At 32.9% G+C, this 16,300-nt stretch overlaps 2 protein-coding genes across 3 annotated transcripts; both read right to left on the bottom strand.

The window, feature by feature from the left end:
* Nucleotides 1–1,281: 1,281 nt before the first annotated feature.
* Nucleotides 1,282–3,102, bottom strand: LOC115953381 (dof zinc finger protein DOF2.4-like). Its single transcript, XM_031071011.1, has 2 exons — nucleotides 2,914–3,102; nucleotides 1,282–2,740 (listed from the first exon to the last, which is right to left on the bottom strand). The coding sequence occupies exons 1-2, from the start codon at nucleotides 2,962–2,964 to the stop codon at nucleotides 1,745–1,747; spliced, it is 1,047 nt and encodes a 348-aa protein (XP_030926871.1). The 5' UTR covers nucleotides 2,965–3,102; the 3' UTR covers nucleotides 1,282–1,744.
* Nucleotides 3,103–6,484: 3,382 nt separating this feature from the next.
* LOC115954094 (transcription factor-like protein DPB) lies at nucleotides 6,485–12,856 on the bottom strand. Of its 2 annotated transcripts, none has more exons than XM_031071962.1 (10): nucleotides 12,747–12,856; nucleotides 11,074–12,649; nucleotides 10,801–10,865; nucleotides 10,557–10,600; nucleotides 9,651–9,713; nucleotides 9,426–9,566; nucleotides 9,175–9,243; nucleotides 7,512–7,613; nucleotides 6,913–6,983; nucleotides 6,485–6,829 (listed from the first exon to the last, which is right to left on the bottom strand). In XM_031071962.1, exons 2-10 carry the CDS (start codon nucleotides 11,250–11,252, stop codon nucleotides 6,655–6,657), a joined length of 909 nt encoding a protein of 302 aa, XP_030927822.1. In that variant the 5' UTR covers nucleotides 11,253–12,649; nucleotides 12,747–12,856; the 3' UTR covers nucleotides 6,485–6,654. The 2 variants fall into 2 exon arrangements, with proteins under 2 accessions (XP_030927822.1, XP_030927823.1); XM_031071963.1 differs by having other exon boundaries at nucleotides 11,074–11,241; nucleotides 12,747–12,855.
* Between the last annotated feature and the right edge of the window lie 3,444 nt (nucleotides 12,857–16,300).

Below are 16,300 nucleotides of genomic sequence, written 5' to 3'. Positions count from 1 at the left end.
GTAGGCATTAATTGCTAGCTAGTAGAAGTCCTACTTCATTTAAATTGTTTTGATACTTCTATCCATTTTTATCAGTTAAAAATGAATTTTTTTTTTTCAAAAAGCCTCAGTGTAATGAAACACAATTTTCTTTACCCCCAAAGGATGAAGCAACTTCAAAAGGAATGGAACATTTATGGAGCATTTACTATTAAGCGCAAAGCGTAGGTATGGTTACTTAAAATGCTGCACCTTAGATTCCCAATCTAAATTCAACATAGGTATATTGACCAATGCAACAAAGAACCATAGTTGTATTAACCAATCCATTGAAGAACCATGAGCTTACATTATATAATGACCGAAGGAAAAGGGTTAACCACATTTGCACTAAACAACAAAATGACTAATCAAATCACAATTAAGTATCTTTTTAGTTATTAATAAAGCCTAGATTAACCAATATATGCTCAATAACCAATCAATTTTGGGGCATTACACATCTATGATACCTTGTAAGATTATGAGGAAATCTATGGTTGCACCTCAAAAAGACTAGTCAAGTTATAGTTGAATCTTCTTATAATCACTTATAAACCCAAAATCTACCTAATATAAACATTTAATGTGGAATTCAACACATACTCAAACAATCCAATTCCATTGAATCCACATAATTTAGGATATCACATGTTGGTCAATACATCCAATACATTAAATTTAAGGATTTAATTAGGTACAGTGGCTAAGGACTGCCAAAGTCTTACCTTTAACCATTTTGATGTAAGTTAATTATTCCTCTGAGGACTAACTTTTGAACTTTAAAATGGAATCAAAATCAACAAAAGGACTTATACCAAATTCTGCCGCTGACTCTTGCCTTAACTTCCAAAATTTTACACTGCAACACTCAACGTGAAGAGAACAAAATGACACTTTTGTGCTGGCAGTGACTGAAGTTATTATTATTAATACTCCTATCTCTTTTGGATGAATAACAGAAGTTAATTGGCCTTTTTCATTTTGCTAGAACCTTCAATTATATTTTAATAACAACATTCTTTAAGTACCTTATAAGAACATGAAACTTTGAAGTGTGTTCGATAATGAAAAAAAGAAGATTCTAAAAACACAAAGCATTAACTATTTTCTACCAAATGGATCTTAGTTATGAATGACACCATCCATAAATTGATCAAGTTATAGGAGAAATTTACACTTATTAGCTAAAGTTTCTAGAAATACTGAATAGTTGAAGACTTGAAAATTTTGCTTCTGATATGCTATGTAATCAAATTGGAACATAATGCAACAATCAGTGCCACTAAAGGAAGATGTTGTTTGCGTCAGCATAGAACTTCAGTCAAATAATATAGCACAATGCTTTTGATCGATCAATATGTCTGATTGGTTTAAAATCCATGAACTCATACACTCATATGGTAAACATGATCATACATGGCAACCTAAAGCTAAATAAGAGAGATAAAGAAAACGAAAAAAGAAAACCTAATTGGGAAGAACCCAAAAAAAAAGAAAGAAAAAAACTACCATTTCTAGGGTTTTCAGTTGATCTTGAGACAAGGTTCTTGGTTTATCCTCAAATTTCTAGAACTTGGACGAGGGGCTTAAAGTTTCATTCTATGGATAGATGGACAGAATTATGTCTATAAGGTTAACTTTTCTTTGATTGCAGTCACACTAACAAAAACACAATTTAAAGCTTCTTGGCGAGCTTCTTAAACCACAAGCAGGTAGCAAAATCCTATAGGGGATTGCTAGTAGCTGTGGAAGAAGAGCTAAAACCAGAAAGATCAGTCCATGCAGTAGTATTACCAGTCCAATACTGCTCATTCCCAGCTGGGATTCCCAAGAACTGCCTTGACAAATTCAGCTCCTGATTATCTTCCATTTTCACTGAAGCCATCTGAGCCGCCACTGAATTGGACTGCTTGGCCCGGCCTTGACTTGCTCCTACATAACCTGATGCAGCATCAACACCACTTTCGTAAAACCCCGGTGAAGGATCTAAGCCACCCAAGAAGGGGAATTGCTGTGTTTGCTGCAATCGCCACTGCTCTACTCCCCCAGCTGATAACAAAGACCCATGACTACTACCACCACCACCACCACTTCCTCCTAAAGCATTTCCTAAGTGAAAATTCAAGTCCCCAGCTAGTCCCATTGGTGTTGACATGGGATGACCATAATTCAAGCCATAGTTCAAGCCAATCTCACTCGAAGGAAAGTCAGTATATTGATGCAAAGGAGCCATGAACCTCAGCTGTGGGACTTGTGAGGACAAGCCCATCATATCTCCAGCTCCACTATGAGAAGGAATTGAGCTAGCTGAACCAGCACTAGCTGATTGGCGATCAGCACTGCTTGCTGGGGACTTTGAACTACTACTCCCTTTGCTTCTTTTATTCCTTCTGCAGCCTCCTCCTACTGGGACATTTCTGAGAGCACCCCCTCTTGTCCAATACCTTCTGCAAGTCTTGCAGAAGTGACGAGGCTGAGTGAGGCTGTAGTTGTTGAAATAGCAAAATTTAGTGTTTGAGGAGTCACATCTTGGGCATTTTAATGCAGTCTCTGGCATCGGTATGTTGGCCATCCGGGCTCGATCGGCCATGGATCCAGGCCTGATCGAGCCCGCGCCGCCGCCACCCATATGGGGTTGTGGGGGTGGCGGCGGTGGTGGTGGAGGTGGAAGAAGATGGGAACTTGCTGCGCTACTAGTCCCAGTTGGATGATTTTGTTGCTGTAAAACCAAAAAAAAAGAAAAAGAAAGTGAACAAAAAATAAACTTAATAAATAAATCTAATATCTGGTATATTCAAGAAGATATAAGAAAAGTAACAGGAATATTTTTCTTTTGAATTTTTGGCTTTTTTGGCAAAGAAACCATCGGAACAAATTGAAGAAAACCCTTACCTGTTGCCAGTTGGTTGGATCAAGATAAGCTGGGAGTGATGAAAAAACCATGGCTCTTGCTCTTTCTCTCTTTTGTAAAAGGTTGATAAGTTTTTGGAGATAATAGTGGAGAATCACATCAAAGAGAGAGAGAGAGAGAGAGAGAGAGAGAGAGAGAGATAAAAAGAAAGAGAAAGAGAAAGGAAGGGAAGGTGGGAATGAGGAGCAAAATAAAGGAGGGTCCTTTTGATATATTTATATATAATTTTAGTTCTTGTTTGTTCCTTCTCACTAAGACTCTTTTTGTTTTATTGCTTTTTAGGGTTTAGAGAAGTTGATGTTTCTTAACTCATAAGCTTCTTGGCGATGCTCTGTTGGGTACATGGGTACTGTGCTTTGGAAAAAAAAGAAAGAGAGAGAGATTATAGTAAGTGGTTTTCTCTCTTAGCATGAAGAAAAAGTTAAAATGTATGACTGTCTGTCTGTCTCATTGATAGAGAGAGAGAGAGGGAGAGAAATTAAAGTGCAGACCAGCCCTATGTTTATTTAATGATATTACATAGGCAATACCAAGGTTTTAATAATGATTTTGCAGTACTTAAAGTAATGAATGAAAAATTGAGGTAAGGAATTTGTTTAATAATTAAGAAAAGTTAGTTCTTGGTGGCTTGGTGTGGTGTACTGTATATTTGTGAAAACAAAACAGTCGATGTGTCCCGACCGAGTAAGCCTTTTCCCCGGTCCTCTCTGTTCCCTCCCCCCACTCTTTTAGGTCTTTATTTTGCATGGCGAATTAATATGGATGTGTGCCACCTCACGCTCCTTTCAAGTGCGGCCTAACACTCTCCCCTTACAATTCTCTTTCGGTATTTCCTTTTCTCCCACTTTTTTTTTTAATCGGATAAAGGTTGGTGTCTATTACACACACTCTAGTGTACACAGAGCATGGTCATGCTACCGTTTATAAGAGAACTTGTTACTTTAAGTCATGAGTTCCCTTGTAAAATGCAGTTGTATGTATTATGCGTACACTTAACTGCGTGCATTAATCATTTCTCTTGGATATATTATATTACAAAAGAGTAGTGAGTGTTGCACATAGTGTGTGTGTGTGCGTACTTTAAGTCATGATTTCGAACTTCGAAATCATGACTTAAAGTCACGAGTTCTCTTATAAAATGCATGTACTATATATGTGCACACTTAATTAGATATGTGCACTAGTTACTTCTCTTAAATAAATTACAAAAGAGTAGTGATTGTTGCACATTGTGTATACATACACACATTACATGAAACAACTAAAATGATATCAAGTTTGAAATTATGACTTGAAGTCACAATTTCAATTGTTTCATACACTATGTACAACAAGAATTACCCATTACAAAAACTATCTTGAACTAATAACACGTATGCTTCCTTCCAACAACTTGTCAAAAACTATCTTGACAGAACAATAAATGTTGTTGACAGCTCTTTTATATTTCTCATGAAAGTGGTGTCAAAACTTTTTTATTATGGTTTATTAATAATTACCCTACAAACATTTGTTAACATATTCCTATATATTATAATAATTATATGTATAATGGAGTGTTTAAGTACAATAATACTATGAACACAACTATTCTCACATCCAATTTCGTTGATTCGTGCGATTATGAGTAGTCAATAAAAATTGTGGGATAACACAAGTTAGTGGTGTGTGAAAACTGTCGACCACTCACAGTCGCACAAGTCAATAAATTATGAAATTGATTATGCAATTAGTTGTATCTAGATTTATTCTTTTAGGTTGCCAGTGATATAAATAGCAATCAAAGATGGAAAATGATATTTGTGTTTAGGAATAAAATTGAATAAAAAAAAATTCTAATAGTATCTGGTATTAGCTCAATCCTTAGATATATATAGTTTTGTATTTGACCATATTTTGTTTTGTTTTTGAATATTTATTTTATTATTTAACAGTATTACTTTCTCTTCTCATTCAAAGTTAAAATTTAGACTTTTTTTGGGGGGGGAACAAAACAAAAAAAAAAAAAAGTAGAGAACTCAAAATAAATAACGAGGGGCAGAAATTTAGGACATGAGAGTAGTAGACTGCTCTTTGACGAAGACAAAAGAACTTAAGTTCGTTAATATTCCGTACGTCTTCCATCCAGGAGCCATCTTATCGAAGTACCAAATTCCGCTCCAACAAACACTGACAATCATGACAAAAATATATATTAATATTATTTATATATATACACTCTGACATTTAGATTTTCGCAAACACTCTGTTCACCATGTCAAAGTTTCCTCCATTCTACTCTACTACCAATTTTCTGCCCCCAACAAATTTTGGGAAAAGCAAAAAGAAAAAGGGCAAATTGTTCAAATCAGTTCCTTGTTTCTTTTGATACCGTTTTTACATATATTCAATGATCGAGGAACAACCTAAGCAATCAGTAGGCACTCAAACAATGCTGCACATGAGTTATCCTTAAAGTGAGGCAGGGATAATTAACTTATTTCAGGTTCCTCTAACCTTTGACAATACTCTTACTCTGTTAGTTTGGGAAGTAATTATAAGATGACTTTTTACTTATTTCATGTACTGATTGTAAGTTTTATATTACTTTTTATCTCAGTTTTATTTTAAATAATCTAACTTTTGACTTTTTGTCTTATATTACATAAATAAGTTATCGAAAATAAGAAATTCTTAAATAGACATATTCTTCGTTTATGTAATATTTCTTTTTGGTGCTCAATAATGAATATCTTTTTCAACAATTAAAAAATAAATAAAAATCATCGAAGACCGCTACAAACAAGAAAACTCACTCATCACTGAGTTTGTAGTGCATATAATCTGGTCCACGATCTATATAAGCTATACCTTCATATAATCCTCTCAAACCCTAAGGTAAGCTGAACACCTATTAACTATGATCACATCTAGAAGAAAGCTAATCAGGCGAGTGGTATACTTCAAGTCATTTTTTTCTGCAACATATTTACCAATACAGAGCAATGCTAAGGACAACTATTTTCACAATAGATGAATGCTAAGGAGTAAGGACACCCTTACCAATCAATAATCACCTACCATACCCACCACTACCAGGTTCACTCCAAAGAGTTTAACAGGCAATAGGTCCTGGGTTTTACTCTTGCAATGGGAATCACCTATGGATTATTTGTAAAACACTAGCTTAGTGCCATTGATGTCCTAGTGAGGCTAAGTTAGCTATGGCTCAACGCTCAGTAGGTAGGATGTTATTATGACAACCTTCAAAAACCTCCTACCTTTTTTTTTATTCATTTAAAAAAAATCTCCTCCCATGTCCCACCCCTAATTTCAAAAAACCATAATAATAAATAAATAAAGAGATATCGTTGATCATATGATACTGTGCGTGTTCAAATCCCATGCATAACACAATAAACAGTTTGACGGTCATCTTTTGTGATACAGCATTAGAAGCTAATGATGCGATAAACTCCAATTGTATTGCCCAAAAACATGTTACATGTTAACACGTTGCCATTTACAAGGCTCTCTTCAGCCTAAAAATCAAAGGCAAAGGCTCTCTTCAGCCTAAAAATCAAAAGCAAACATGCAACTGCTGCTGATATCCAAAAACAATTTTAAACAACAAAATATATTGACGTATAAACATCAGCTGTGATGCATTTAAACGTGTGCTTTTCCTATTTCTTTTCCCTTCTTACATTACAACAAACCTACTTATGCTTTCCAATATATGTTCATCTCAGAGAGTGTGTTTCAGAGTTCCAATGAAAGGGTTTGGGGCCTTGAGAAGTGCCTGAGCTTGAAGAAGACTGCATAAAAGAACTTGGAGAAACATCTCTACATTCTGGCTGTTGGTTGTACCGCATCATCTTCAGAACGGAAGCATCATCATGCAAGGAGAAGGGTGAACTATCAAATGAAAAAGAGTAATATGAGATTCATTACCAAGAACAACATTAAATTCTCTTCATAATAAGGCAAATTACTTGTACCTATTAAAGTCAAAGTGCACCAATTGCATGTCTTCAGAAATCTCTATCTCAACCGTAGCTTGAGGGGTTGTCTAGAGAGAGAAAGAGAGGTTACAATTAGGTAATGCACTGCCCACATAAACAGAAACTGACAACTAGAATGTATTTCACAATTCCAAACCACTAACGTAACTTTTCCTACTTGCATTTTAACAAGATAAAAGGTTTTCAGAAAATTTTGATTTTTTTTTGTTCAAGTAGAATAAAACTTTCAGTTATCTTCAGTAGTTATTGAAGGGGCTACTTAACAAAAGAAATTATTAAAGGGGCAGAGAATTGGGGCTTATATTTAAACGTTTTCATTACAATATAAAAAAAAGCTTGTATGTTTTTAGCAGAAAACATTAGGGATTTCTAAGCTCTAAAGAAGATTGCATTAACAATGTAAGCATAAGTTTCCAGTTCATCCTAACCATAAACAAGATAAATAGTTTCAGAAATAGAATAAGGTGGAAATGCAGAACAGAACAGCAATAATGTTTCAAATTTCAACTAATGCAAAACAAACAAACTTATTTATTAAAACAAAACAAACATATAGATTGAACGAAAATATATACTTGAACCAGTAGAAAAGGCAAAGAAAATCTTCCTTCTGGAGAGGCACTTCCACACTCAAGTAACTGACGATTGCGTGCCATCAAATTCTGGAGACCTACAATCTTTTTTTTTCCCCACAAAACGGTTGAGAACACACACACACAAAAAAGGTATAATAATTTCACTAACAAGAATTTAAAAATAAAAATAAAAATCATTTCATTAAAAGAATTGAGAACATGGAAAGCAGAGTAATAAATAAGTATAAACTGTCCTCATTCTAACTTTTCTTTGTTTGTATATGCAGTAAGTATTAAACCCTTGAGCCTACCAGTCTCATCCAAATGCCATGAATATATCCTGTTGATTAAAAAATATTGGTGTATATAATCCTAACTAATTGAAATTTCTGAAATATGGAAAATAGGTCGTATAACATGACATGAATGTAGGAATAGTTTATGAATCATGTGGAGTATACTATTGTCAAGTTTCAACTTCATTATGAGTGCGTTTGGATTGGGCGTTTTCTGCCCAATCCTGCGTTTGCGTTTTTCAGTTTTTTTTTTTTTTTTTTTTTTTTTTTTTTTTTTTTTCACGCGTTTTGGGTGTTGCGGCTACTGTTCATGCACTGTTCAATGAACAGTAGCCGCAAACTTTGACTTTTCAAATTTTTTTGACCAATCACAGCACATCGTGTACTGTTCATGGACCCACAAATTTCACTTTTTAGCAATTTTTTCATTAAAAATGAGTCCCACGATACTATTCACACATTTAAAAATTATTTCGCTACAGTGTTTTTCAGTTTTCAGTTTCAGTTTTCAGTTTTCAGCTGTATCCAAACGGACCCTATATCTTTTATGTAAAGTAAAAGGAGTATCTATTTGCTAAAAACTGAAGCCCTATTTACATGCCATCATTCCACATAATACTTAGCTTTTGGAATTTAATAATTATTTCTATACATTTTTTCATTGGTAAGTTACAAATGCGGTAATAGGTCTAGAACCCATGACCTCACCCTCCCCCTAGAACTTATAAGCGGAGGAAATTCTAAAAGGTTACTCCAATGACGGATTTTCTTATAATGTTTGTATAAGATTAAAATGCACAAGAAACAAACTAAGGACATCAATTAAATGCTCCCAGTTTGACACATAGACCTACTTACCCATTTACCTTTTGGAGAAAGAAATATCAACACCCAAAATGATCTTTGCCAATATCATGTACATGATTAGCATAAAAATGAGGGTCTTATACCATGGTTTTAAAAACTTCGAATACAAAGAATAAGCTGTAACTTTGAGAGCTACAATATTTCTACTTATTTAGCATTAATTAGACACACTGTTGACAGCATTAAGCATATTAATGATCTTGTATTATCACAAATACTCAATAAATTAATCAGAGATGATGACAAAAATCACATGATAGACTTAAGCTACATGAGAAGACAAAGAGGACTGTTAAAACTATTAACTGATATGTAGAATTGAGAATGTTCAATACAGATACCAATCTCACTTAAAAGAATACATAAAACACTGGTGTGGAGTTGCAGACTGCACCTAGGTAACAGTAAAATGATTATTCTTCAAATAATTTTTTTTAGTTTTAAAAATCTAACATAATCATCAAATGACAAATTTATAAAGCATCATCACATAACATTACCTGTTCTTCTATATCTTTCATGTAGGCTACTTTTTTTCCAATCCTATTCATCATCTCAGCACGCAATGCCTGCATAGAAACAGCAACAAAATTAACACAGTCAGATTATTTAAATATTCTGGGATTCATTAGTGTGTTCATGTGCATGTGTGTGTGTGTGCGTGCGTATGAGAGAGAGAGAGAGAGAGAGAGAGGTCCCATAAATTTTGTAGTGTAATTTAAGTAAATAAAAAATGAGGTTGCTTACCAACCTTAAGCTCTTCCAAATCCTTCATATTTGTTTCTGGGAGTCCCTTCCACCAGATTTCCTTTTTGTCTCTGGCAATGATATCCATCGCCATAAGAACATTTAGTGCATCATATACCCGTCGTCTTATATTCTTCTCATCAGACTGATTAACCAAAATGTCATTTCACAACATAATAAAGTAGCTTGAAGCAAAAAGAAAATGTTTAATTATTGATTTGAACTGAACCTCCAAAGGCACTACTGTATCACTATGTGTTCCAGCAAAATCTGCAATTATTTCATCTGCAACCTGGACCTCATCAACCAATCCACCAAATTTAAAAATTAAAAGTACACAAGGTAATCAATCAGAAAAGGCAAAGACTCTTCTACTAGTCCCAGTGAAAATATATGAACAAACATTGTTGGACTCATATTGGGGGGGTGCTTATTTAGAGAAGTGGAAGATATGTTTCCCCATAAGTACATTTTCTTTATTCTTTTTGCTTGGGCCCTATAAGGCCAATTGCATGATCTATAGATAAACCTGAAATTAAGCCCTGTGTACTTAAGAAATAAAGTGACAGATTATTTTCCATGATGCATTACCCAACGATTTTAAGAAAAACAACATAGCATGTTCCACAATCGTAGACCACCAAAAGGAATGACTTAGCTATGATATTACTTAAGATTCTAGTCAAATAGAACAATCTAGCTTTCAACCTGAAATTTCACTTTATAGAAAGCAACAATTAACGTTCAATTGCATAATATTTTTTATTGGTAAGTTATTCATGCGCTCAATGGGTCTAGAACCCATGACTTACCCTCCATCCCATTATTATGGAAGGAGGAAATGCCATTTCAGATAAATTTATATTGCACAATATACAACATTAAACTATGGCTTCTCAAATCTCAATAGATTGCTCAAGTTGAGTAAGCATGATTTTTATTTGGATGGTCAAAGAGAAATCCCAAAATCACCATTGAAGTAAATGTAAAATATTCGTGATCAGAAAAAATGCCAAATAAAACTAATTTAATTTGATCAAGGAGATAATTAGCACATAGGGAGCTCTTGATTCTCTTCCAAAAACCTTCTTCACTAAAAAAATCTTCACATTTTCAATTAAAACATAAAATATACCTGATTATATGTAGTCCTAACCTTGCTCTGCAACTTCTGACAAACTGAGAAAAAGAACAAAAACAAATTGTTTACATAGCAAAGAACTACCAGCCATACTATTGACAATCATTAAACCATGAACAAACCATTCAGGCTTCAACATCCCTACGGTTGGTAGATTTCATGATTGAACTGAGAAAATATGCAAAAGCACAAATTTAAGAAAGACAGGTTGCAATAAATCAATTTAGGTTGTACACACCTATAACACTGAACTGGCGCAGTCCTCCACCAATAATTCTTGATTCCCTTTTCTTCTTTGCTGCTCTATTTATTTATTTTTGGTAAAAAGAAAGAACACGATCAAAATTGAGAAGCCTAAAGAACCAGCTCTCTATAGTCTAAAAGTGCCAATTATTGCTTCCCATAAAAATTCTTATATAAAAATACTGTAACACAGTAACTTCTGTTCAGCTGCTAACATATTGGTACCAAGAAAAATGAAAAGCATGACACATCAGAAACTTTTAATCACCTTTCAACAACTGCATTGCAGGCATTCTCCTGATGGGAAGCCGTATGGTTCATTCCATGGTTACTTTGGCAAGAAGCTCCAACATTAATAATCTTTGTTGGAGCCCCACCTGGAACCCCTCCACTGGACATTTTCTGATTCGAACCACCAAAAATATATGTCAAGTACCTGTAGTCCATCAAATCTAGAAGATAATTCCCTCACATAATATTCTTAATTTCCTAGGAAGTATGCTGTAAGCTAAAAAAATCTATAAAACTAAAAAAACTAAAAGATGACAAAGATTATACGAAATTCAAAAATTAAAAAAAATAATAATTAATTAGTAAAGAATTTATAATTATATCCTAAAGCAAAAACAGATTATAGGAATGAAAATCATCTATACTAGCCTTCTACAGCTTTTTGTTTGGTTTTCACAAAGGTAAGTTAATATTACTCAAAATGGCCAATATTACTTTCACTGGCAGATGCCATGTCATTTATTCCTGGTGCATCTCATAACAATTCTCAAAACTTAAACTGTCAAAAAACAAAACTTCTAGTTAAAAATTTAAGCCTCAGAGCTTCTTTAATATGTTAACAACCCATAAAGGAAAAGGTCACTTAGAAATATGCAAAATCACAATTTTCAAATGATCCACATTGAATTCAATTCATTTCAAAAAATCTATTTGCCACCAAACCTTCCAAAAACAATCCGAAAGTCAATATAGACCATAGAGCAGATAATGCTACGATTTAAACCTCCAAAGTTGTCTCTAGCCTTACATAGAGGAAAGACCACTCGTCTCTACTTAAGTTTAGGGCCTACATTTAGATGTATAGGAAACAACAAACTTCTGCACATTAAAGTGAGCAGGAAAAATGTGACTTCTTTGGATTTTCTCTTCAAAACTAAAAGAGTTTATGTAAGGCCTTGTTAAACCAATGTACCCAATGTGACATTTACATTGGGACCAAATTTGCCCAATGAATTAGTCTTTCCCTTCCCTTCACCATGCTATTATTCTGCTCAAATTTTCCACTATGGGCAAAACTTACATACAGTTCCTTAGGTGTTGCATCGTAGGCACGCCAATTAAATTCAATCATTTGGTTGTATGGACCATGTAGAGTGAAAAAAGTCACATTGGGGACATTGGTTTACATTGACAGAGGCCCTAAACAAACTCTTTTTGGTTTAGAAGAGAAATTCCAAACAAGCCACATTTTCAACACCCACTTTCTTTAACGTGCAAAACAGCACAAGTCCTACAGTAATGGCTGATCTTCATTTGTAAACATCAAGAAACCATTGCCAAACTCTAAACTTAAAAAAATAAAAAATAAATAAAAATGAAAATTTAAAATGAACCCATTTGTCCACCACGCTAATATCTCCTCAGCCTCAGACATTTCCAGACCCAAACCCATGAAAAGCAAAAAAAGATCAAATTTTTTTCACTACCCTATTGGCAAGTTTTCGAACCAAAACAAATGCCCAAATATCGAACAGAGACAAAAACAGAGCAGAGACAACTCTGTACTAGGAAATTCCGAAATTTGAGGAATTAAAACCTTCGAAAGGGACAACCTAACATAAGACAAACATCCATGAATATAATGTTTTATAATAATAATAATAATAATAATAATAAAGAAAAGGAACATAGAGAAAAAGAGTGAGGTACCTGAAGTGAAGATCAACTTGTTTGTTATCAAGAAAGAGAAAGAACCCTAGAAGTAGAAACGTTACAGAGAGAACTATTCTCAAAGATCAATGATCCGCCAGAAGTGTTTCGATTCAAATAACCTTGTGCTTTAAATACATGACCAAATCACCCCCCTTGGGTCTATAAAGCTTTCATACACGTGTTGAGTTTTAATTGGGGGGAAAGTTAAATTTCATTATAAACTCCTTCTTCTTTTTTTTTTTTAAGAAACAACTCAAACAAGTTCATTATAAAAATTAAATTCGAAAAGGTGTGGTTAGTAGGATAATTTAATTTATCTAAAATTCAAATTATTAAATTTGAAGAAATTCAAAATTATTTTTATCTTATTAAGACATGTTACAAATTTTATTATGAAAATTTTAAAAACTGATATGGTGATAAATGTGATGTGTGAGTTTCAATAATCTAATAAACAAATATTTGAAATTTATTTTTATTTTTGGGTAATTTGTGATACATCAATTTTTTTCTACACCTTGTTTGTTTTGATGTCAAATATTTTTAAATGTAAAATATTTTATGTGAAGACATTTTTAAGTATTTGGAATGACAAAACACATGAAAATGCAAACCACCACCAACCACCCCCAAAACTAGATTTGGAAGAGAGAAAAAGATAGCCACCACCTAAAAATCTGAGCATTAAACCACAAATCTAAGCATAAAAATTACTAGCAATCCACAATATATGAACATCAAACCACCAAATCAGCACAAATCCGACTAAACCATTCCAATAACCATCGAAAATAGAGCCAAAAAATCTCACAAACCCATATTGAAAACACAAAAACCCATGAAGCCAAAAACTTAGATTAGAACTTGAGAACCTCTAGTGGTAGTGAGATCAAAAAAGGGTGAGATGAAAGGAGCACACTGCCTCTAGTGGCAATGACAATGGTGACGTTTGGGGTTTAGAGGAGCTCAGCGATGGTGGAGATGGAAGCCACCACCACAATGGTGGTGACAAGAGGCCTCGAGCGGTGACGCAAGGTTAGCTATGGTGGTTGTGGTTGATGAGAAGTTGGGGAAGGGGAGAGTACCGTGGTTGATGAGGAGTTGGGGAGGGGGAGAAGCAATTGAGCATGAGATGTAAAATGTTTTACACTTGTTTTGAGTGTAAAACATTTTACTTCTTCTTGCCTTAATTTTCAGTTTGACTGTAAAATGTTTTATGTTTAACAAGATTTTACAACAAAACAAACATGATAAAATATTTTCTTTACATCGAAACAAATGGAGCATAAATTTGAAATAAAATTTAATATTTATTTTAATTATTTTAATCATCCATCATAATTTTATATTTTAACATATTAGAAATCGCACACTACATATTGTTCTTACATCAAGTGACTTAATATATGTATGTATTATGATAATTAATTTAGAATTTCAAGTAGCTTATGATAGTTTCGGTATTATTTTTATGATATAATTTTTCTTTTACATAAAATCTATATATATATATAAAATCAAAACTTTTGAAACTTTCACAATTTTTCACATCATCATTTTAATTTAAAAAATTTTAATTTTTGAAACTAAATAGTAAGAGAGTCCTAACAGGAGTCTCTTTTATATATATATATATATATATATAAGACAAAATTTTTGAAAACCCTAAAGCAATCTTCTCTATTCGTCTCCACTAAGAGAGAAAACCATAAGTTTCAATTTCTTTGGTACGCTTGCTATTGCTTTTTCTCTTTTTTGTGAATTAGTTTTTTTTGTTTTTGTTTTGTATGGAGTAGTACTTTACAATATATAGTATAACTACAAGTATTGTAGTAAGTTTACTAACTTTTTGTGTGGTTCAAAGATGCTATATTCTATATTATTTTAGATTACATAACCTTAAGCTTTACCTTATGGAGACGTATGTACAAGTTTTCAATTCCTTTTATGTGGATATTTTCTCACAGCTGTGGAGTAAGGTATATGCATTATATGTTATCTTATATTTTCTCTTATGGTGTCATGCTTCTTTGTTTATTAATTAAAGATTATGTTGGAAGCCTATATTATTTGCAACTTCAAAGTGTTCGACAATGTTTGAACCAAATTTTTCATCAATTAGGAAAAATTGGATAAAAAAAACTTAGAAAAGCCTTCCATCCTTATTGAAATTGTCTCGCAATAATGACTTTTTTTTTGTTTTGTTTTTATAATTTGTAGGTTCTGAATGTTTTGATTTTTAATTTTATTGTCTTTTGAAAGTTTGACCATCTAAATTTTTGGGTTCAATTTTTTGCAATATTTGAAACAGTTTAGCAAATTTCAACTGCTATAACTATAGATTATTCTCTTGAAGGTAACCTATCTTTCTCTTATATTTCTCTATTTGGTAGTCATATATATATATTTTGTTTTGCTTCAATAATTTCTAGGTAGTGCCAGTAAATTTTCTAATTTTTTTTCCCCTTTCGAACGTTTTAACATCAAAACTTTTTAGTTATTTTTTTTTTCAATATCTAAATTTGGCTTATTCATCAAATTTTAACTCAAAAAGATAGGAGCAATTCACGCAATAGTATACTTTCATAATCAATTTAAAATTTTATAAAATTATTTTAGTCTATTATAAATAGGTAAGTTCCCGTGCGTTGCACGGGTTTCCGACTAGTTTATTATAAATTCATGCATCGTATGGATATATTACCAGTATATACACACACACATATATATACATGCTTTTTTTTTTATTATCATTTTTTCCCTAAACCTTTGTCCCATTTTTTAAAATAATCCATAACCTTTCAAATGTGTCATTATAATCATTAATCTTTTTTTTTTTAGGTGAAAATAGCTATTGTCTGTACTTGAAAGAAAAAGCCTAATGCGCCAAATAGTGAGATTAAGTGTGATGTAGCCTTGTTTTCTCAAAAAAAAAAAAGTGCTATGTAGCCTTTATAATTATTTTTAAAATCCAAAAAAAAAAAAAAAAATCTTAGAAAGCCTAAAAGTCAATCGACGTTCTCTTTCTCAGTTTTATACAATTCTTTTAATATTCGCTTTCTTAAAAAAAAATTAAAAAAATAAATAAATAGAGCTATGGCCTTATGGGTGTTTTTAGGATTAGAATTTAGACGTGAAAATTTAAATGGGAGAAGGGGTTTTCATAGTCTCCCACATTGAATTTAAAAAGTTGTGTGTATTTGATTCTCTATTTGTGAGACAAAGATAATCGAGCACAAACTGAAATTTCTAATCTCCAGTCTAAAACGAAACAAACTCAATTAATGGGTTGGTGAGGATGAAGATAACTTTAGTTGTGACTCAGAAGAAGAGAAAAACTAACTAACTAAGAACAACAAAAATAGCAATGGATATATCATATAACCCTCTAAATCTTTTGGGTGATGTCGCAACTGACATAATTCCTATGAGCTTCGGCATGTTTTTGCTTTTATTTTTTATTTTTAATAAAGGCCATGCTTGCTCGGTTGCTCCCCATGAATCTCATCTAACGACCTCCATTGGATTTTTTTTTTTTTTTTTTTTTTTTC

Source organism: Quercus lobata, chromosome 7, assembly GCF_001633185.2.
Source record: "Quercus lobata isolate SW786 chromosome 7, ValleyOak3.0 Primary Assembly, whole genome shotgun sequence".
NCBI lineage: Eukaryota > Viridiplantae > Streptophyta > Magnoliopsida > Fagales > Fagaceae > Quercus > Quercus lobata.
Note: the sequence above shows the minus strand (reverse complement) of the source record. Positions and strands in the feature narration are given on the sequence as shown.